Source organism: Acanthaster planci, linkage group LG11 (genome assembly GCF_054643075.1).
Source record: "Acanthaster planci isolate LZ-2023a linkage group LG11, COTS_SCS, whole genome shotgun sequence".
Taxonomy (NCBI): domain Eukaryota; kingdom Metazoa; phylum Echinodermata; class Asteroidea; order Valvatida; family Acanthasteridae; genus Acanthaster; species Acanthaster planci.
This window is the reverse complement of record NC_141787.1, coordinates 10,977,592-11,000,539: the sequence shown is the minus strand read 5'-3', so window position 1 is coordinate 11,000,539 and position 22,948 is coordinate 10,977,592. Positions and strand designations below refer to the sequence as shown.

Sequence of the window (22,948 nt, the reverse complement as noted above, 5' to 3'; positions counted from 1 at the left end):
GTCGTCTCAACAACCTCACTTGTTAGTTGGCCAGTGGTTGTTTGGGTGTCTTTAGTAGTGACATCAGCCAAACTTGTCTGTACCACGGTTGTTGTCTCACCCACTACACTTGTTGGTTTGGCGGTGCTTGTCTGTGTCTCTATTGTTGTGACATCGGCCATCACTGTCTCAACAGCTGCAGTAGACGGTTGAGAAAATGTTGTTGCTGTCTCTGTGGTAGTGACATCCCCCAAAGTTGACTCTACAAGTGTTGTCACAGGAGATGCACTACTTGGTTCTGCTGTACTTGTTTGTGTCTCCTTTGTAGTTACATCAGTCAAAGTTGTGTCTACCACTGTTGTATCAGCAGCTGCAGTAGTTGGTTGAGAAGTGGTCGTTTGTGTCTCAGTAGTAGAAACATCAGCAACGGTTGTCGCTGCCAGAGAAGTCGTCTCAACAACCTCACTTGTTGGTTGGCCAGTGGTTGTTTGGGTGTCTTTAGTAGTGACTTCAGCCAAACTTGTCTGTACCACGGTTGTTGTCTCACCTACTACAGTTGTTGGTTCGGCGGTGGTTGTCTGTGTCTCTATTGTTGTGCCATCGGCCACCGTTGTCTCTACTACTCTAGTTGTCTCAAAAGATGCAGTAGTCGGTTGAGAAGAAGTTGTTGCTGTCTCAGTAGTGGTGACATCACCCAAAGTTGACTCTACAAGTGTTGTCACAGGAGGTGCACTACTTGGTTCTGATGTACTTGTTTGTGTCTCCTTTGTAGTTACATCAGTCAAAGTTGTGTCTACCACTGTTGTATCAGCAGCTCCAGTAGTTGGTTGAGAAGTGGTCGTTTGTGTCTCAGTAGTAGAAACATCAGCAACGGTTGTCGCTGCCAGAGAAGTCGTCTCAACAACCTCACTTGTTAGTTGGCCAGTGGTTGTTTGGGTGTCTTTAGTAGTGACTTCAGCCAAACTTGTCTGTACCACGGTTGTTGTCTCACCTACTACAGTTGTTGGTTCGGCGGTGGTTGTCTGTGTCTCTATTGTTGTGACATCGGCCATCGTTGTCTCAACATCTGCAGTAGACGGTTGAGAAAATGTTGTTGCTGTCTCTGTGGTAGTGACATCACCCAAAGTTGACTCTACAAGTGTTGTCACAAAAGATGCACTACTTGGTTCTGCTGTACTTGTTTGTGTCTCCTTTGTAGTTACATCAGTCAAAGTTGTGCCTACCACTGTTGTATCAGCAGCTGCAGTAGTTGGTTGAAAAGTGGTCGTTTGTGTCTCAGTAGTAGAGACATCAGCAACGGTTGTCGCTGCCAGAGAAGTCGTCTCAACAACCTCACTTGTTGGTTGGCCAGTGGTTGTTTGGGTGTCTTTAGTAGTGACTTCAGCCAAACTTGTCTGTACCACGGTTGTTGTCTCACCTACTACAGTTGTTGGTTCGGCGGTGGTTGTCTGTGTCTCTATTGTTGTGACATCGGCCATCGTTGTCTCAACATCTGCAGTAGACGGTTGAGAAAATGTTGTTGCTGTCTCTGTGGTAGTGACATCACCCAAAGTTGACTCTACAAGTGTTGTCACAGGAGATGCACTACTTGGTTCTGCTGTACTTGTTTGTGTCTCCTTTGTAGTTACATCAGTCAAAGTTGTGCCTACCACTGTTGTATCAGCAGCTGCAGTAGTTGGTTGAAAAGTGGTCGTTTGTGTCTCAGTAGTAGAGACATCAGCAACGGTTGTCTCTGCCAGAGAGGTTGTCTCAACAACCTCACTTGTTAGTTGGGCAGTGGTTGTTTGGGTGTCTTTAGTAGTGACATCAGCCAAACTTGTCTGAACCACGGTTGTTGTCTCACCTACTACAGTTGTTTGTTCGGCAGTCGTTGTCTGTGTTTCTGTTGTTGTGACATCGGCCACCGTTGTCTCTACTACTCTAGTTGTCTCAAAAGATGCAGTAGTTGGTTGAGAAGAAGTTGTTGCTGTCCCAGTAGTGGTGACATCACCCAAAGTTGTCTCTACAAGTGTTGTCACAGCAGCTGTACTACTTGGTCCCGCTGTACTTGTTTGTGTCTCCTCTGTAGTTACATCAGTCAAAGTTGTCTCTACCACTGTTATATCAGCAACTGCAGTAGTTGGTTGAGAAGTGGTCGTTTGTGTCTCAGCAGTAGAAACATCAGCAACGGTTGTCGCTGCAAGAGAGGTCGTCTCAACAACCTCACTTGTTAGTTGGCCAGTGGTTGTTTGGGTGTCTTTAGTAGTGACATCAGCCAAACTTGTCTGTACCACGGTTGTTGTCTCACCCACTACACTTGTTGGTTTGGCGGTGCTTGTCTGTGTCTCTATTGTTGTGACATCGGCCATCACTGTCTCAACAGCTGCAGTAGACGGTTGAGAAAATGTTGTTGCTGTCTCTGTGGTAGTGACATCCCCCAAAGTTGACTCTACAAGTGTTGTCACAGGAGATGCACTACTTGGTTCCGCTGTACTTGTTTGTGTCTCCTTTGTAGTTACATCAGTCAAAGTTGTGTCTACCACTGTTGTATCAGCAGCTGCAGTAGTTGGTTGAGAAGTGGTCGTTTGTGTCTCAGTAGTAGAAACATCAGCAACGGTTGTCGCTGCCAGAGAAGTCGTCTCAACAACCTCACTTGTTGGTTGGCCAGTGGTTGTTTGGGTGTCTTTAGTAGTGACTTCAGCCAAACTTGTCTGTACCACGGTTGTTGTCCTACCTACTACACTTGTTGGTTCGGCGGTGCTTGTCTGTGTCTCTATTGTTGTGACATCGGCCATTGTTGTCTCAACAGCTGCAGTAGTAGGTTGAGAAGATGTTGTTGCTGTCTCTGTGGTAGTGACATCACCCAAAGTTGACTCTACAAGTGTTGTCACAGGAGATGCACTACTTGGTTCTGCTGTACTTGTTTGTGTCTCCTTTGTAGTTACATCAGTCAAAGTTGTGTCTACCACTGTTGTATCAGCAGCTGCAGTAGTTGGTTGAGAAGTGGTCGTTTGTGTCTCAGTAGTAGAAACATCAGCAACGGTTGTCGCTGCCAGAGAAGTCGTCTCAACAACCTCACTTGTTGGTTGGCCAGTGGTTGTTTGGGTGTCTTTAGTAGTGACTTCAGCCAAACTTGTCTGTACCACGGTTGTTGTCTCACCTACTACAGTTGTTGGTTCGGCGGTGGTTGTCTGTGTCTCTATTGTTGTGCCATCGGCCACCGTTGTCTCTACTACTCTAGTTGTCTCAAAAGATGCAGTAGTCGGTTGAGAAGAAGTTGTTGCTGTCTCAGTAGTGGTGACATCACCCAAAGTTGACTCTACAAGTGTTGTCACAGGAGGTGCACTACTTGGTTCTGATGTACTTGTTTGTGTCTCCTTTGTAGTTACATCAGTCAAAGTTGTGTCTACCACTGTTGTATCAGCAGCTCCAGTAGTTGGTTGAGAAGTGGTCGTTTGTGTCTCAGTAGTAGAAACATCAGCAACGGTTGTCGCTGCCAGAGAAGTCGTCTCAACAACCTCACTTGTTAGTTGGCCAGTGGTTGTTTGGGTGTCTTTAGTAGTGACTTCAGCCAAACTTGTCTGTACCACGGTTGTTGTCTCACCTACTACAGTTGTTGGTTCGGCGGTGGTTGTCTGTGTCTCTATTGTTGTGACATCGGCCATCGTTGTCTCAACATCTGCAGTAGACGGTTGAGAAAATGTTGTTGCTGTCTCTGTGGTAGTGACATCACCCAAAGTTGACTCTACAAGTGTTGTCACAAAAGATGCACTACTTGGTTCTGCTGTACTTGTTTGTGTCTCCTTTGTAGTTACATCAGTCAAAGTTGTGCCTACCACTGTTGTATCAGCAGCTGCAGTAGTTGGTTGAAAAGTGGTCGTTTGTGTCTCAGTAGTAGAGACATCAGCAACGGTTGTCTCTGCCAGAGAGGTTGTCTCAACAACCTCACTTGTTAGTTGGGCAGTGGTTGTTTGGGTGTCTTTAGTAGTGACATCAGCCAAACTTGTCTGAACCACGGTTGTTGTCTCACCTACTACAGTTGTTTGTTCGGCAGTCGTTGTCTGTGTTTCTGTTGTTGTGACATCGGCCACCGTTGTCTCTACTACTCTAGTTGTCTCAAAAGATGCAGTAGTTGGTTGAGAAGAAGTTGTTGCTGTCCCAGTAGTGGTGACATCACCCAAAGTTGTCTCTACAAGTGTTGTCACAGCAGCTGTACTACTTGGTCCCGCTGTACTTGTTTGTGTCTCCTCTGTAGTTACATCAGTCAAAGTTGTCTCTACCACTGTTGTATCAGCAACTGCAGTAGTTGGTTGAGAAGTGGTCGTTTGTGTCTCAGTAGTAGAAACATCAGCAACGGTTGTCGCTGCAAGAGAGGTCGTCTCAACAACCTCACTTGTTAGTTGGCCAGTGGTTGTTTGGGTGTCTTTAGTAGTGACATCAGCCAAACTTGTCTGTACCACGGTTGTTGTCTCACCCACTACACTTGTTGGTTTGGCGGTGCTTGTCTGTGTCTCTATTGTTGTGACATCGGCCATCACTGTCTCAACAGCTGCAGTAGACGGTTGAGAAAATGTTGTTGCTGTCTCTGTGGTAGTGACATCCCCCAAAGTTGACTCTACAAGTGTTGTCACAGGAGATGCACTACTTGGTTCCGCTGTACTTGTTTGTGTCTCCTTTGTAGTTACATCAGTCAAAGTTGTGTCTACCACTGTTGTATCAGCAGCTGCAGTAGTTGGTTGAGAAGTGGTCGTTTGTGTCTCAGTAGTAGAAACATCAGCAACGGTTGTCGCTGCCAGAGAAGTCGTCTCAACAACCTCACTTGTTGGTTGGCCAGTGGTTGTTTGGGTGTCTTTAGTAGTGACTTCAGCCAAACTTGTCTGTACCACGGTTGTTGTCCTACCTACTACACTTGTTGGTTCGGCGGTGCTTGTCTGTGTCTCTATTGTTGTGACATCGGCCATTGTTGTCTCAACAGCTGCAGTAGTAGGTTGAGAAGATGTTGTTGCTGTCTCTGTGGTAGTGACATCACCCAAAGTTGACTCTACAAGTGTTGTCACAGGAGATGCACTACTTGGTTCTGCTGTACTTGTTTGTGTCTCCTTTGTAGTTACATCAGTCAAAGTTGTGTCTACCACTGTTGTATCAGCAGCTGCAGTAGTTGGTTGAGAAGTGGTCGTTTGTGTCTCAGTAGTAGAAACATCAGCAACGGTTGTCGCTGCCAGAGAAGTCGTCTCAACAACCTCACTTGTTGGTTGGCCAGTGGTTGTTTGGGTGTCTTTAGTAGTGACTTCAGCCAAACTTGTCTGTACCACGGTTGTTGTCTCACCTACTACAGTTGTTGGTTCGGCGGTGGTTGTCTGTGTCTCTATTGTTGTGCCATCGGCCACCGTTGTCTCTACTACTCTAGTTGTCTCAAAAGATGCAGTAGTCGGTTGAGAAGAAGTTGTTGCTGTCTCAGTAGTGGTGACATCACCCAAAGTTGACTCTACAAGTGTTGTCACAGGAGGTGCACTACTTGGTTCTGATGTACTTGTTTGTGTCTCCTTTGTAGTTACATCAGTCAAAGTTGTGTCTACCACTGTTGTATCAGCAGCTCCAGTAGTTGGTTGAGAAGTGGTCGTTTGTGTCTCAGTAGTAGAAACATCAGCAACGGTTGTCGCTGCCAGAGAAGTCGTCTCAACAACCTCACTTGTTAGTTGGCCAGTGGTTGTTTGGGTGTCTTTAGTAGTGACTTCAGCCAAACTTGTCTGTACCACGGTTGTTGTCTCACCTACTACAGTTGTTGGTTCGGCGGTGGTTGTCTGTGTCTCTATTGTTGTGACATCGGCCATCGTTGTCTCAACATCTGCAGTAGACGGTTGAGAAAATGTTGTTGCTGTCTCTGTGGTAGTGACATCACCCAAAGTTGACTCTACAAGTGTTGTCACAAAAGATGCACTACTTGGTTCTGCTGTACTTGTTTGTGTCTCCTTTGTAGTTACATCAGTCAAAGTTGTGCCTACCACTGTTGTATCAGCAGCTGCAGTAGTTGGTTGAAAAGTGGTCGTTTGTGTCTCAGTAGTAGAGACATCAGCAACGGTTGTCTCTGCCAGAGAGGTTGTCTCAACAACCTCACTTGTTAGTTGGGCAGTGGTTGTTTGGGTGTCTTTAGTAGTGACATCAGCCAAACTTGTCTGAACCACGGTTGTTGTCTCACCTACTACAGTTGTTTGTTCGGCAGTCGTTGTCTGTGTTTCTGTTGTTGTGACATCGGCCACCGTTGTCTCTACTACTCTAGTTGTCTCAAAAGATGCAGTAGTTGGTTGAGAAGAAGTTGTTGCTGTCCCAGTAGTGGTGACATCACCCAAAGTTGTCTCTACAAGTGTTGTCACAGCAGCTGTACTACTTGGTCCCGCTGTACTTGTTTGTGTCTCCTCTGTAGTTACATCAGTCAAAGTTGTCTCTACCACTGTTGTATCAGCAACTGCAGTAGTTGGTTGAGAAGTGGTCGTTTGTGTCTCAGTAGTAGAAACATCAGCAACGGTTGTCGCTGCAAGAGAGGTCGTCTCAACAACCTCACTTGTTAGTTGGCCAGTGGTTGTTTGGGTGTCTTTAGTAGTGACATCAGCCAAACTTGTCTGTACCACGGTTGTTGTCTCACCCACTACACTTGTTGGTTTGGCGGTGCTTGTCTGTGTCTCTATTGTTGTGACATCGGCCATCACTGTCTCAACAGCTGCAGTAGACGGTTGAGAAAATGTTGTTGCTGTCTCTGTGGTAGTGACATCCCCCAAAGTTGACTCTACAAGTGTTGTCACAGGAGATGCACTACTTGGTTCCGCTGTACTTGTTTGTGTCTCCTTTGTAGTTACATCAGTCAAAGTTGTGTCTACCACTGTTGTATCAGCAGCTGCAGTAGTTGGTTGAGAAGTGGTCGTTTGTGTCTCAGTAGTAGAAACATCAGCAACGGTTGTCGCTGCCAGAGAAGTCGTCTCAACAACCTCACTTGTTGGTTGGCCAGTGGTTGTTTGGGTGTCTTTAGTAGTGACTTCAGCCAAACTTGTCTGTACCACGGTTGTTGTCCTACCTACTACACTTGTTGGTTCGGCGGTGCTTGTCTGTGTCTCTATTGTTGTGACATCGGCCATTGTTGTCTCAACAGCTGCAGTAGTAGGTTGAGAAGATGTTGTTGCTGTCTCTGTGGTAGTGACATCACCCAAAGTTGACTCTACAAGTGTTGTCACAGGAGATGCACTACTTGGTTCTGCTGTACTTGTTTGTGTCTCCTTTGTAGTTACATCAGTCAAAGTTGTGTCTACCACTGTTGTATCAGCAGCTGCAGTAGTTGGTTGAGAAGTGGTCGTTTGTGTCTCAGTAGTAGAAACATCAGCAACGGTTGTCGCTGCCAGAGAAGTCGTCTCAACAACCTCACTTGTTGGTTGGCCAGTGGTTGTTTGGGTGTCTTTAGTAGTGACTTCAGCCAAACTTGTCTGTACCACGGTTGTTGTCTCACCTACTACAGTTGTTGGTTCGGCGGTGGTTGTCTGTGTCTCTATTGTTGTGACATCGGCCATCGTTGTCTCAACATCTGCAGTAGACGGTTGAGAAAATGTTGTTGCTGTCTCTGTGGTAGTGACATCACCCAAAGTTGACTCTAAGAGTGTTGTCACAAAAGATGCACTACTTGGTTCTGCTGTACTTGTTTGTGTCTTCTTTGTAGTTACATCAGTCAAAGTTGTGCCTACCACTGTTGTATCAGCAGCTGCAGTAGTTGGTTGAAAAGTGGTCGTTTGTGTCTCAGTAGTAGAGACATCAGCAACGGTTGTCGCTGCCAGAGAAGTCGTCTCAACAACCTCACTTGTTGGTTGGCCAGTGGTTGTTTGGGTGTCTTTAGTAGTGACTTCAGCCAAACTTGTCTGAACCACGGTTGTTGTCTCACCTACTACAGTTGTTTGTTCGGCAGTCGTTGTCTGTGTTTCTGTTGTTGTGACATCGGCCACCGTTGTCTCTACTACTCTAGTTGTCTCAAAAGATGCAGTAGTTGGTTGAGAAGAAGTTGTTGCTGTCTCAGTAGTGGTGACATCACCCAAAGTTGACTCTACAAGTGTTGTCACAGGAGATGCACTACTTGGTTCCGCTGTACTTGTTTGTGTCTCCTTTGTAGTTACATCAGTCAAAGTTGTTTTTACCACTGTTGTATCAGCAGCTGCAGTAGTTGGTTGAGAAGTGGTCGTTTGTGTCTCAGTAGTAGAAACATCAGCAACGGTTGTCGCTGCCAGAGAAGTCGTCTCAACAACCTCACTTGTTGGTTGGCCAGTGGTTGTTTGGGTGTCTTTAGTAGTGACTTCAGCCAAACTTGTCTGTACCACGGTTGTTGTCTCACCTACTACAGTTGTTGGTTCGGCGGTGCTTGTCTGTGTCTCTATTGTTGTGACATCGGCCATTGTTGTCTCAACAGCTGCAGTAGTAGGTTGAGAAGATGTTGTTGCTGTCTCTGTGGTAGTGACATCACCCAAAGTTGACTCTACAAGTGTTGTCACAGGAGATGCACTACTTGGTTCCGATGTACTTGTTTGTGTCTCCTTTGTAGTTACATCAGTCAGAGTTGTGTCTACCACTGTTGTATCAGCAGCTGCAGTAGTTGGTTGAGAAGTGGTCGTTTGTGTCTCAGTAGTAGAAACATCAGCAACGGTTGTCGCTGCCAGAGAAGTCGTCTCAACAACCTCACTTGTTGGTTGGCCAGTGGTTGTTTGGGTGTCTTTAGTAGTGACTTCAGCCAAACTTGTCTGTACCACGGTTGTTGTCTCACCTACTACAGTTGTTGGTTCGGCGGTGGTTGTCTGTGTCTCTATTGTTGTGACATCGGCCATCGTTGTCTCAACATCTGCAGTAGACGGTTGAGAAAATGTTGTTGCTGTCTCTGTGGTAGTGACATCACCCAAAGTTGACTCTAAGAGTGTTGTCACAAAAGATGCACTACTTGGTTCTGCTGTACTTGTTTGTGTCTCCTTTGTAGTTACATCAGTCAAAGTTGTGCCTACCATTGTTGTATCAGCAGCTGCAGTAGTTGGTTGAAAGGTGGTCGTTTGTGTCTCAGTAGTAGAGACATCAGCAACGGTTGTCTCTGCCAGAGAGGTTGTCTCAACAACCTCACTTGTTAGTTGGGCAGTGGTTGTTTGGGTGTCTTTAGTAGTGACATTAGCCAAACTTGTCTGAACCACGGTTGTTGTCTCACCTACTACAGTTGTTTGTTCGGCAGTCGTTGTCTGTGTTTCTGTTGTTGTGACATCGGCCACCGTTGTCTCTACTACTCTAGTTGTCTCAAAAGATGCAGTAGTTGGTTGAGAAGAAGTTGTTGCTGTCTCAGTAGTGGTGACATCACCCAAAGTTGTCTCTACAAGTGTTGTCACAGCAGCTGTACTACTTGGTCCCGCTGTACTTGTTTGTGTCTCCTCTGTAGTTACATCAGTCAAAGTTGTCTCTACCACTGTTGTATCAGCAACTGCAGTAGTTGGTTGAGAAGTGGTCGTTTGTGTCTCAGTAGTAGAAACATCAGCAACGGTTGTCGCTGCAAGAGAGGTCGTCTCAACAACCTCACTTGTTAGTTGGCCAGTGGTTGTTTGGGTGTCTTTAGTAGTGACTTCAGCCAAACTTGTCTGTACCACGGTTGTTGTCTCACCCACTACACTTGTTGGTTTGGCGGTGCTTGTCTGTGTCTCTATTGTTGTGACATCGGCCATCATTGTCTCAACAGCTGCAGTAGACGGTTGAGAAAATGTTGTTGCTGTCTCTGTGGTAGTGACATCACCCAAAGTTGTCTCTACAAGTGTTGTCACAGGAGATGCACTACTTGGTTCCGCTGTACTTGTTTGTGTCTCCTTTGTAGTTACATCAGTCAAAGTTGTTTTTACCACTGTTGTATCAGCAGCTGCAGTAGTTGGTTGAGAAGTGGTCGTTTGTGTCTCAGTAGTAGAAACATCAGCAACGGTTGTCGCTGCCAGAGAAGTCGTCTCAACAACCTCACTTGTTGGTTGGCCAGTGGTTGTTTGGGTGTCTTTAGTAGTGACTTCAGCCAAACTTGTCTGTACCACGGTTGTTGTCTCACCTACTACAGTTGTTGGTTCGGCGGTGGTTGTCTGTGTCTCTATTGTTGTGACATCGGCCATCGTTGTCTCAACATCTGCAGTAGACGGTTGAGAAAATGTTGTTGCTGTCTCTGTGGTAGTGACATCACCCAAAGTTGACTCTAAGAGTGTTGTCACAAAAGATGCACTACTTGGTTCTGCTGTACTTGTTTGTGTCTTCTTTGTAGTTACATCAGTCAAAGTTGTGCCTACCACTGTTGTATCAGCAGCTGCAGTAGTTGGTTGAAAAGTGGTCGTTTGTGTCTCAGTAGTAGAGACATCAGCAACGGTTGTCGCTGCCAGAGAAGTCGTCTCAACAACCTCACTTGTTGGTTGGCCAGTGGTTGTTTGGGTGTCTTTAGTAGTGACTTCAGCCAAACTTGTCTGAACCACGGTTGTTGTCTCACCTACTACAGTTGTTTGTTCGGCAGTCGTTGTCTGTGTTTCTGTTGTTGTGACATCGGCCACCGTTGTCTCTACTACTCTAGTTGTCTCAAAAGATGCAGTAGTTGGTTGAGAAGAAGTTGTTGCTGTCTCAGTAGTGGTGACATCACCCAAAGTTGACTCTACAAGTGTTGTCACAGGAGATGCACTACTTGGTTCCGCTGTACTTGTTTGTGTCTCCTTTGTAGTTACATCAGTCAAAGTTGTTTTTACCACTGTTGTATCAGCAGCTGCAATAGTTGGTTGAGAAGTGGTCGTTTGTGTCTCAGTAGTAGAAACATCAGCAACGGTTGTCGCTGCCAGAGAAGTCGTCTCAACTACCTCACTTGTTGGTTGGCCAGTGGTTGTTTGGGTGTCTTTAGTAGTGACTTCAGCCAAACTTGTCTGTACCACGGTTGTTGTCTCACCTACTACAGTTGTTGGTTCGGCGGTGCTTGTCTGTGTCTCTATTGTTGTGACATCGGCCATTGTTGTCTCAACAGCTGCAGTAGTAGGTTGAGAAGATGTTGTTGCTGTCTCTGTGGTAGTGACATCACCCAAAGTTGACTCTACAAGTGTTGTCACAGGAGATGCACTACTTGGTTCCGATGTACTTGTTTGTGTCTCCTTTGTAGTTACATCAGTCAGAGTTGTGTCTACCACTGTTGTATCAGCAGCTGCAGTAGTTGGTTGAGAAGTGGTCGTTTGTGTCTCAGTAGTAGAAACATCAGCAACGGTTGTCGCTGCCAGAGAAGTCGTCTCAACAACCTCACTTGTTGGTTGGCCAGTGGTTGTTTGGGTGTCTTTAGTAGTGACTTCAGCCAAACTTGTCTGTACCACGGTTGTTGTCTCACCTACTACAGTTGTTGGTTCGGCGGTGGTTGTCTGTGTCTCTATTGTTGTGACATCGGCCATCGTTGTCTCAACATCTGCAGTAGACGGTTGAGAAAATGTTGTTGCTGTCTCTGTGGTAGTGACATCACCCAAAGTTGACTCTAAGAGTGTTGTCACAAAAGATGCACTACTTGGTTCTGCTGTACTTGTTTGTGTCTCCTTTGTAGTTACATCAGTCAAAGTTGTGCCTACCATTGTTGTATCAGCAGCTGCAGTAGTTGGTTGAAAGGTGGTCGTTTGTGTCTCAGTAGTAGAGACATCAGCAACGGTTGTCTCTGCCAGAGAGGTTGTCTCAACAACCTCACTTGTTAGTTGGGCAGTGGTTGTTTGGGTGTCTTTAGTAGTGACATTAGCCAAACTTGTCTGAACCACGGTTGTTGTCTCACCTACTACAGTTGTTTGTTCGGCAGTCGTTGTCTGTGTTTCTGTTGTTGTGACATCGGCCACCGTTGTCTCTACTACTCTAGTTGTCTCAAAAGATGCAGTAGTTGGTTGAGAAGAAGTTGTTGCTGTCTCAGTAGTGGTGACATCACCCAAAGTTGTCTCTACAAGTGTTGTCACAGCAGCTGTACTACTTGGTCCCGCTGTACTTGTTTGTGTCTCCTCTGTAGTTACATCAGTCAAAGTTGTCTCTACCACTGTTGTATCAGCAACTGCAGTAGTTGGTTGAGAAGTGGTCGTTTGTGTCTCAGTAGTAGAAACATCAGCAACGGTTGTCGCTGCAAGAGAGGTCGTCTCAACAACCTCACTTGTTAGTTGGCCAGTGGTTGTTTGGGTGTCTTTAGTAGTGACTTCAGCCAAACTTGTCTGTACCACGGTTGTTGTCTCACCCACTACACTTGTTGGTTTGGCGGTGCTTGTCTGTGTCTCTATTGTTGTGACATCGGCCATCATTGTCTCAACAGCTGCAGTAGACGGTTGAGAAAATGTTGTTGCTGTCTCTGTGGTAGTGACATCACCCAAAGTTGTCTCTACAAGTGTTGTCACAGGAGATGCACTACTTGGTTCCGCTGTACTTGTTTGTGTCTCCTTTGTAGTTACATCAGTCAAAGTTGTTTTTACCACTGTTGTATCAGCAGCTGCAGTAGTTGGTTGAGAAGTGGTCGTTTGTGTCTCAGTAGTAGAAACATCAGCAACGGTTGTCGCTGCCAGAGAAGTCGTCTCAACAACCTCACTTGTTGGTTGGCCAGTGGTTGTTTGGGTGTCTTTAGTAGTGACTTCAGCCAAACTTGTCTGTACCACGGTTGTTGTCTCACCTACTACAGTTGTTGGTTCGGCGGTGGTTGTCTGTGTCTCTATTGTTGTGACATCGGCCATCGTTGTCTCAACATCTGCAGTAGACGGTTGAGAAAATGTTGTTGCTGTCTCTGTGGTAGTGACATCACCCAAAGTTGACTCTAAGAGTGTTGTCACAAAAGATGCACTACTTGGTTCTGCTGTACTTGTTTGTGTCTCCTTTGTAGTTACATCAGTCAAAGTTGTGCCTACCACTGTTGTATCAGCAGCTGCAGTAGTTGGTTGAAAAGTGGTCGTTTGTGTCTCAGTAGTAGAGACATCAGCAACGGTTGTCTCTGCCAGAGAGGTTGTCTCAACAACCTCACTTGTTAGTTGGGCAGTGGTTGTTTGGGTGTCTTTAGTAGTGACATCAGCCAAACTTGTCTGAACCATGGTTGTTGTCTCACCTACTACAGTTGTTTGTTCGGCAGTCGTTGTCTGTGTTTCTGTTGTTGTGACATCGGCCACCGTTGTCTCTACTACTCTAGTTGTCTCAAAAGATGCAGTAGTCGGTTGAGAAGAAGTTGTTGCTGTCTCAGTAGTGGTGACATCACCCAAAGTTGACTCTACAAGTGTTGTCACAGGAGGTGCACTACTTGGTTCCGATGTACTTGTTTGTGTCTCCTTTGTAGTTACATCAGTCAAAGTTGTGTCTACCACTGTTGTATCAGCAGCTCCAGTAGTTGGTTGAGAAGTGGTCGTTTGTGTCTCAGTAGTAGAAACATCAGCAACGGTTGTCGCTGCCAGAGAAGTCGTCTCAACAACCTCACTTGTTAGTTGGCCAGTGGTTGTTTGGGTGTCTTTAGTAGTGACTTCAGCCAAACTTGTCTGTACCACGGTTGTTGTCTCACCTACTACAGTTGTTGGTTCGGCGGTGGTTGTCTGTGTCTCTATTGTTGTGACATCGGCCATCGTTGTCTCAACATCTGCAGTAGACGGTTGAGAAAATGTTGTTGCTGTCTCTGTGGTAGTGACATCACCCAAAGTTGACTCTACAAGTGTTGTCACAAAAGATGCACTACTTGGTTCTGCTGTACTTGTTTGTGTCTCCTTTGTAGTTACATCAGTCAAAGTTGTGCCTACCACTGTTGTATCAGCAGCTGCAGTAGTTGGTTGAAAAGTGGTCGTTTGTGTCTCAGTAGTAGAGACATCAGCAACGGTTGTCTCTGCCAGAGAGGTTGTCTCAACAACCTCACTTGTTAGTTGGGCAGTGGTTGTTTGGGTGTCTTTAGTAGTGACATCAGCCAAACTTGTCTGAACCACGGTTGTTGTCTCACCTACTACAGTTGTTTGTTCGGCAGTCGTTGTCTGTGTTTCTGTTGTTGTGACATCGGCCACCGTTGTCTCTACTACTCTAGTTGTCTCAAAAGATGCAGTAGATGGTGGAGAAGAAGTTGTTGCTGTCTCAGTAGTGGTGACATCACCCAAAGTTGTCTCTACAAGTGTTGTCACAGCAGCTGTACTACTTGGTCCCGCTGTACTTGTTTGTGTCTCCTCTGTAGTTACATCAGTCAAAGTTGTCTCTACCACTGTTGTATCAGCAACTGCAGTAGTTGGTTGAGAAGTGGTCGTTTGTGTCTCAGTAGTAGAAACATCAGCAACGGTTGTCGCTGCAAGAGAGGTCGTCTCAACAACCTCACTTGTTAGTTGGCCAGTGGTTGTTTGGGTGTCTTTAGTAGTGACTTCAGCCAAACTTGTCTGTACCACGGTTGTTGTCCTACCTACTACACTTGTTGGTTCGGCGCTGGTTGCCTGTGTCTCTATTGTTGTGACATCGGCCATCGTTGTCTCAACATCTGCAGTAGACGGTTGAGAAAATGTTGTTGCTGTCTCTGTGGTAGTGACATCACCCAAAGTTGACTCTACAAGTGTTGTCACAGGAGATGCACTACTTGGTTCTGCTGTACTTGTTTGTGTCTCCTTTGTAGTTACATCAGTCAAAGTTGTGCCTACCACTGTTGTATCAGCAGCTGCAGTAGTTGGTTGAGAAATGGTCGTTTGTGTCTCAGTAGTAGAGACATCAGCCACAGTTGTCTCTGCCAGAGAGGTTGTCTCAACAACCTCACTTGTTAGTTGGGCAGTGGTTGTTTGCGTGTCTTTAGTAGTGACATCAGCCAAACTTGTCTGAACCACAGTTGTTGTCCCACCCACTACAGTTGTTGGTTCGGCAGTCGTTGTCTGTGTTTCTGTTGTTGTGACATCGGCTACTGTTGTCTCAACTGCTCTTGTTGTCTCAAAAGATGCAGTAGTTGGTTGAGAAGAAATTGTTCCTGTCTCAGTAGTGGTGACATCACCCAAACTTGTCTCTACAAGTGTTGTCACAGGAGCTGTACTACTTGGTTCCGCTGTACTTGTTTGTGTCTCCTTTTTAGTTACATCAGTCAAAGTTGTGTCTACCACTGTTGTATCAGCAGCTCCAGTAGTTGGTTGAGAAGTGGTGGTTTGTGTCTCAGTAGTAGAAACATCAGCAACGGTTGTCGCAGCCAGAGAAGTCGTCTCAACAACCTCACTTGTTGGTTGGCCAGTGGTTGTTTGGGTGTCTTTAGTAGTGACTTCAGCCAAACTTGTCTGTACCACGGTTGTTGTCTCACCTAATACAGTTGTTGGTTCGGCGGTGGTTGTTTGTGTCTCTATTGTTGTGACATCGGCCATCGTTGTCTCAACATCTGCAGTAGACGGTTGAGAAAATGTTGTTGCTGTCTCTGTGGTAGTGACATCACCCAAAGTTGACTCTACAAGTGTTGTCACAAAAGATGCACTACTTGGTTCTGCTGTACTTGTTTGTGTCTCCTTTGTAGTTACATCAGTCAAAGTTGTGCCTACCACTGTTGTATCAGCAGCTGCAGTAGTTGGTTGAGAAGTGGTCGTTTGTGTCTCAGTAGTAGAAACATCAGCAACGGTTGTCGCTGCAAGAGAGGTCGTCTCAACAACCTCACTTGTTAGTTGGCCAGTGGTTGTTTGGGTGTCTTTAGTAGTGACTTCAGCCAAACTTGTCTGTACCACGGTTGTTGTCCTACCTACTACACTTGTTGGTTCGGCGTTGCTTGTCTGTGTCTCTATTGTTGTGACATCGGCCATCGTTGTCTCAACATCTGCAGTAGACGGTTGAGAAAATGTTGTTGCTGTCTCTGTGGTAGTGACATCACCCAAAGTTGACTCTAAGAGTGTTGTCACAAAAGATGCACTACTTGGTTCTGCTGTACTTGTTTGTGTCTCCTTTGTAGTTACATCAGTCAAAGTTGTGCCTACCACTGTTGTATCAGCAGCTGCAGTAGTTGGTTGAAAGGTGGTCGTTTGTGTCTCAGTAGTAGAGACATCAGCAACGGTTGTCTCTGCCAGAGAGGTTGTCTCAACAACCTCACTTGTTAGTTGGGCAGTGGTTGTTTGGGTGTCTTTAGTAGTGACATTAGCCAAACTTGTCTGAACCACGGTTGTTGCCTCACCTACTACAGTTGTTTGTTCGGCAGTCGTTGTCTGTGTTTCTGTTGTTGTGACATCGGCCACCGTTGTCTCTACTACTCTAGTTGTCTCAAAAGATGCAGTAGTTGGTTGAGAAGAAGTTGTTGCTGTCTCAGTAGTGGTGACATCACCCAAAGTTGTCTCTACAAGTGTTGTCACAGCAGCTGTACTACTTGGTCCCGCTGTACTTGTTTGTGTCTCCTCTGTAGTTACATCAGTCAAAGTTGTCTCTACCACTGTTGTATCAGCAACTGCAGTAGTTGGTTGAGAAGTGGTCGTTTGTGTCTCAGTAGTAGAAACATCAGCAACGGTTGTCGCTGCAAGAGAGGTCGTCTCAACAACCTCACTTGTTAGTTGGCCAGTGGTTGTTTGGGTGTCTTTAGTAGTGACTTCAGCCAAACTTGTCTGTACCACGGTTGTTGTCTCACCCACTACACTTGTTGGTTTGGCGGTGCTTGTCTGTGTCTCTATTGTTGTGACATCGGCCATTGTTGTCTCAACAGCTGAAGTAGTAGGTTGAGAAGATGTTGTTGCTGTCTCTGTGGTAGTGACATCACCCAAAGTTGACTCTACAAGTGTTGTCACAGGAGATGCACTACTTGGTTCCGATGTACTTGTTTGTGTCTCCTTTGTAGTTACATCAGTCAGAGTTGTGTCTACCACTGTTGTATCAGCAGCTCCAGTAGTTGGTTGAGAAGTGGTCGTTTGTGTCTCAGTAGTAAAGACATCAGCAACGGTTGTCGCTGCCAGAGAAGTCGTCTCAACAACCTCACTTGTTGGTTGGCCAGTGGTTGTTTGGGTGTCTTTAGTAGTGACTTCAGCCAAAATTGTCTGTACCACGGTTGTTGTCTCACCTACTACAGTTGTTGGTTCGGCGGTGGTTGTCTGTGTCTCTATTGTTGTGACATCGGTCACCGTTGTCTCTACTACTCTAGTTGTCTCAAAAGATGCAGTAGTTGGTTGAGAAGAAGTTGTTCCTGTCTCAGTAGTGGTGACATCACCCAAAGTTGTCTCTACAAGTGTTGTCACAGCAGCTGTACTACTTGGTCCCGCTGTACTTGTTTGTGTCTCCTCTGTAGTTACATCAGTCAAAGTTGTCTCTACCACTGTTGTATCAGCAAATGCAGTAGTTGGTTGAGAAGTGGTCGTTTGTGTCTCAGTAGTAGAAACATCAGCAACGGTTGTCGCTGCAAGAGAGGTCGTCTCAACAACCTCACTTGTTAGTTGGGCAGTGGTTGTTTGGGTGTCTTTAGTAGTGACTTCAGCCAAACTTGTCTGTACCACGGTTGTTGTCTCACCTACTACAGTTGTTGGTTCGGCGGTGGTTGTCTGTGTCTCTATTGTTGTGACATCGGCCATCGTTGTCTCAACATCTGCAGTAGACGGTTGAGAAAATGTTGTTGCTGTCTCTGTGGTAGTGACATCACCCAAAGTTGACTCTACAAGTGTTGTCACAAAAGATGCACTACTTGGTTCTGCTGTACTTGTTTGTGTCTCCTTTGTAGTTACATCAGTCAAAGTTGTTTTTACCACTGTTGTATCAGCAGCTGCAGTAGTTGGTTGAAAAGTGGTCGTTTGTGTCTCAGTAGTAAAGACATCGGCAACGGTTGTCTCTGCCAGAGAGGTTGTCTCAACAACCTCACTTGTTAGTTGGGCAGTGGTTGTTTGGGTGTCTTTAGTAGTGACATCAGCCAAACTTGTCTGAACCACGGTTGTTGTCTCACCTACTACAGTTGTTTGTTCGGCAGTCGTTGTCTGTGTTTCTGTTGTTGTGCCATCGGCCACCGTTGTCTCTACTACTCTAGTTGTCTCAAAAGATGCAGTAGTTGGTTGAGAAGAAGTTGTTGCTGTCTCAGTAGTGGTGACATCACCCAAAGTTGTCTCTACAAGTGTTGTCACAGCAGCTGTACTACTTGGTCCCGCTGTACTTGTTTGTGTCTCCTCTGTAGTTACATCAGTCAAAGTTGTCTCTACCACTGTTGTATCAGCAACTGCAGTAGTTAGTTGAGAAGTGGTCGTTTGTGTCTCAGTAGTAGAAACATCAGCAACGGTTGTCGCTGCAAGAGAGGTCGTCTCAACAACCTCACTTGTTAGTTGGCCAGTGGTTGTTTGGGTGTCTTTAGTAGTGACTTCAGCCAAACTTGTCTGTACCACGGTTGTTGTCCTACCTACTACACTTGTTGGTTCGGCGGTGCTTGTCTGTGTCTCTATTGTTGTGACATCGGCCATCGTTGTCTCAACATCTGCAGTAGACCGTTGAGAAAATGTTGTTGCTGTCTCTGTGGTAGTGACATCACCCAAAGTTGACTCTACAAGTGTTGTCACAGGAGATGCACTACTTGGTTCTGCTGTACTTGTTTGTGTCTCCTTTGTAGTTACATCAGTCAAAGTTGTGCCTACCACTGTTGTATCAGCAGCTGCAGTAGTTGGTTGAGAAATGGTCGTTTGTGTCTCAGTAGTAGAGACATCAGCCACGGTTGTCTCTGCCAGAGAGGTTGTCTCAACAACCTCACTTGTTAGTTGGGCAGTGGTTGTTTGCGTGTCTTTAGTAGTGACATCAGCCAAACTTGTCTGAACCACAGTTGTTGTCCCACCCACTGCAGTTGTTGGTTCGGCAGTCGTTGTCTGTGTTTCTGTTGTTGTGACATCGGCTACTGTTTTCTCAACTGCTCTTGTTGTCTCAAAAGATGCAGTAGTAGGTTGAGAAGATGTTGTTGCTGTCTCTGTGGTAGTGACATCACCCAAAGTTGACTCTACAAGTGTTGTCACAGGAGATGCACTACTTGGTTCCGATGTACTTGTTTGTGTCTCCTTTGTAGTTACATCAGTCAAAGTTGTGTCTACCACTGTTGTATCAGCAGCTGCAGTAGTTGGTTGAGAAGTGGTCGTTTGTGTCTCAGTAGTAGAAACATCAGCAACGGTTGTCGCTGCCAGAGAAGTCGTCTCAACAACCTCACTTGTTAGTTGGTCGGTGGTTGTTTGGGTGTCTTTAGTAGTGACTTCAGCCAAACTTGTCTGTACCACGGTTGTTGTCTCACCTACTACAGTTGTTGGTTCGGCGGTGGTTGTCTGTGTCTCTATTGTTGTGACATCGGCCATCGTTGTCTCAACATCTGCAGTAGATGGTTGAGAAGATGTTGTTGCTGTCTCTGAGGTAGTGACATCACCCAAAGTTGACTCTACAAGTGTTGTCACAAAAGATGCACTACTTGGTTCCGCTGTACTTGTTTGTGTCTCCTTTGTAGTTACATCAGTCAAAGTTGTTTTTACCACTGTTGTATCAGCAGCTGCAGTAGTTGGTTGAAAAGTGGTCGTTTGTGTCTCAGTAGTAGAGACATCAGCAACGGTTGTCTCTGCCAGAGAGGTTGTCTCAACAACCTCACTTGTTAGTTGGGCAGTGGTTGTTTGGGTGTCTTTAGTAGTGACATCAGCCAAACTTGTCTGAACCACGGTTGTTGTCTCACCTACTACAGTTGTTTGTTCGGCAGTCGTTGTCTGTGTTTCTGTTGTTGTGACATCGGCCACCGTTGTCTCTACTACTCTAGTTGTCTCAAAAGATGCAGTAGTTGGTTGAGAAGAAGTTGTTCCTGTCTCAGTAGTGGTGACATCACCCAAAGTTGTCTCTACAAGTGTTGTCACAGCAGCTGTACTACTTGGTCCCGCTGTACTTGTTTGTGTCTCCTCTGTAGTTACATCAGTCAAAGTTGTCTCTACCACTGTTGTATCAGCAACTGCAGTAGTTGGTTGAGAAGTGGTCGTTTGTGTCTCAGTAGTAGAAACATCAGCAACGGTTGTCGCTGCAAGAGAGGTCGTCTCAACAACCTCACTTGTTAGTTGGCCAGTGGTTGTTTGGGTGTCTTTAGTAGTGACTTCAGCCAAACTTGTCTGTACCACGGTTGTTGTCCTACCTACTACACTTGTTGGTTCGGCGTTGCTTGTCTGTGTCTCTATTGTTGTGACATCGGCCATCGTTGTCTCAACAGCTGCAGTAGTAGGTTGAGAAGATGTTGTTGCTGTCTCTGTGGTAGTGACATCACCCAAAGTTGACTCTACAAGTGTTGTCACAGGAGATGCACTACTTGGTTCCGATGTACTTGTTTGTGTCTCCTTTGTAGTTACATCAGTCAAAGTTGTGTCTACCACTGTTGTATCAGCAGCTGCAGTAGTTGGTTGAGAAGTGGTCGTTTGTGTCTCAGTAGTAGAAACATCAGCAACGGTTGTCGCTGCCAGAGAAGTCGTCTCAACAACCTCACTTGTTAGTTGGTCGGTGGTTGTTTGGGTGTCTTTAGTAGTGACTTCAGCCAAACTTGTCTGTACCACGGTTGTTGTCTCACCTACTACAGTTGTTGGTTCGGCGGTGCTTGTCTGTGTCTCTATTGTTGTGACATCGGCCATCGTTGTCTCAACATCTGCAGTAGATGGTTGAGAAAATGTTGTTGCTGTCTCTGTGGTAGTGACATCACCCAAAGTTGACTCTACAAGTGTTGTCACAGGAGATGCACTACTTGGTTCTGCTGTACTTGTTTGTGTCTCCTTTGTAGTTACATCAGTCAAAGTTGTTTTTACCACTGTTGTATCAGCAGCTGCAGTAGTTGGTTGAAAAGTGGTCGTTTGTGTCTCAGTAGTAGAGACATCAGCAACGGTTGTCTCTGCCAGAGAGGTTGTCTCAACAACCTCACTTGTTAGTTGGGCAGTGGTTGTTTGGGTGTCTTTAGTAGTGACATCAGCCAAACTTGTCTGAACCACAGTTGTTGTCTCACCTACTACAGTTGTTTGTTCGGCAGTCGTTGTCTGTGTTTCTGTTGTTGTGACATCGGCCACCGTTGTCTCTACTACTCTAGTTGTCTCAAAAGATGCAGTAGTTGGTTGAGAAGAAGTTGTTCCTGTCTCAGTAGTGGTGACATCACCCAAAGTTGTCTCTACAAGTGTTGTCACAGCAGCTGTACTACTTGGTCCCGCTGTACTTGTTTGTGTCTCCTCTGTAGTTACATCAGTCAAAGTTGTCTCTACTACTGTTGTATCAGCAACTGCAGTAGTTGGTTGAGAAGTGGTCGTTTGTGTCTCAGTAGTAGAAACATCAGCAACGGTTGTCGCTGCAAGAGAGGTCGTCTCAACAACCTCACTTGTTAGTTGGCCAGTGGTTGTTTGGGTGTCTTTAGTAGTGACTTCAGCCAAACTTGTCTGTACCACGGTTGTTGTCCTACCTACTACACTTGTTGGTTCGGCGTTGCTTGTCTGTGTCTCTATTGTTGTGACATCGGCCATCGTTGTCTCAACAGCTGCAGTAGTAGGTTGAGAAGATGTTGTTGCTGTCTCTGTGGTAGTGACATCACCCAAAGTTGACTCTACAAGTGTTGTCACAGGAGATGCACTACTTGGTTCCGATGTACTTGTTTGTGTCTCCTTTGTAGTTACATCAGTCAAAGTTGTGTCTACCACTGTTGTATCAGCAGCTGCAGTAGTTGGTTGAGAAGTGGTCGTTTGTGTCTCAGTAGTAGAAACATCAGCAACGGTTGTCGCTGCCAGAGAAGTCGTCTCAACAACCTCACTTGTTAGTTGGTCGGTGGTTGTTTGGGTGTCTTTAGTAGTGACTTCAGCCAAACTTGTCTGTACCACGGTTGTTGTCTCACCTACTACACTTGTTGGTTTGGCGGTGCTTGTCTGTGTCTCTATTGTTGTGACATCGGCCATCGTTGTCTCAACAGCTGCAGTAGACGGTTGAGAAAATGTTGTTGCTGTCTCTGTGGTAGTGACATCACCCAAAGTTGACTCTACAAGTGTTGTCACAGGAGATGCACTACTTGGTTCTGCTGTACTTGTTTGTGTCTCCTTTGTAGTTACATCAGTCAAAGTTGTTTTTACCACTGTTGTATCAGCAGCTGCAGTAGTTGGTTGAAAAGTGGTCGTTTGTGTCTCAGTAGTAGGGACATCAGCCACGGTTGTCTCTGCCAGAGAGGTTGTCTCAACAACCTCACTTATTAGTTGGCCAGTGGTTGTTTGGGTGTCTTTAGTAGTGACTTCAGCCAAACTTGTCTGTACCACGGTTGTTGTCCTACCTACTACACTTGTTGGTTCGGCGGTGCTTGTCTGTGTCTCTATTGTTGTGACATCGGCCATCGTTGTCTCAACATCTGCAGTAGACGGTTGAGAAAATGTTGTTGCTGTCTCTGTGGTAGTGACATCACCCAAAGTTGACTCTACAAGTTGTGTCACAGGAGATGCACTACTTGGTTCCGCTTCACTTGTTTGTGTCTCCTTTGTAGTTACATCAGTCAAAGTTGTCTCTACCACTGTTGTATCAGCAGCTGCAGTAGTTGGTTGAGAAATGGTCGTTTGTGTCTCAGTAGTAGAAACATCAGCAACGGTTGTCGCTGCCAGAGAGGTCGTCTCAACAACCTCACTTGTTAGTTGGCCAGGGGTTGTTTGGGTGTCTTCAGTAGTGACTTCAGCCAAACTTGTCTGTACCACGGTTGTTGTCTCACCTACTACAGTTGTTTGTTCGGCAGTCGTTGTCTGTGTTTCTGTCGTTGTGACATCGGCCACCGTTGTCTCTACTACTGTAGTTGTCTCAAAAGATGCAGTAGTTGGTTGAGAAGAAGTTGTTCCTGTCTCAGTAGTGGTGACATCACCCAAAGTTGACTCTACAAGTGTTGTCACAGGAGCTGTACTACTTGGTCCCGCTGTTTTTGTTTGTGTCTCCTCTGTAGTTACATCAGTCAAAGTTGTGTCTACCACTGTTGTATCAGCGGCTCCAGTAGTTGGTTGAGAAGTGGTCGTTTGTGTCTCAGTAGTAGAAACATCAGCAAGGGTTGTCGCTGCCAGAGAAGTCGTCTCAA

General features: G+C 45.9%; 2 protein-coding genes across 2 annotated transcripts in view; both read right to left on the bottom strand.

Moving 5' to 3' along the window:
- Nucleotides 1-22,948, bottom strand: part of LOC110984815 (uncharacterized) — a 339,182-nt gene that overhangs the window by 249,091 nt on the left and 67,143 nt on the right. The gene's annotated exons all lie outside the window — the stretch shown is intronic.
- Nucleotides 1-22,948, bottom strand: part of LOC147797466 (uncharacterized) — a 153,753-nt gene that overhangs the window by 119,410 nt on the left and 11,395 nt on the right. Inside the window, exons 2-4 of the mRNA XM_087143499.1 lie at nucleotides 2,847-2,941; nucleotides 690-755; nucleotides 500-521 (exon numbers count right to left, since the gene is read on the bottom strand). Of these exons, the coding sequence (XP_086999625.1) occupies nucleotides 500-521; nucleotides 690-755; nucleotides 2,847-2,941 (183 nt within the window). The remainder of the gene's footprint in view (nucleotides 1-499; nucleotides 522-689; nucleotides 756-2,846; nucleotides 2,942-22,948) is intronic.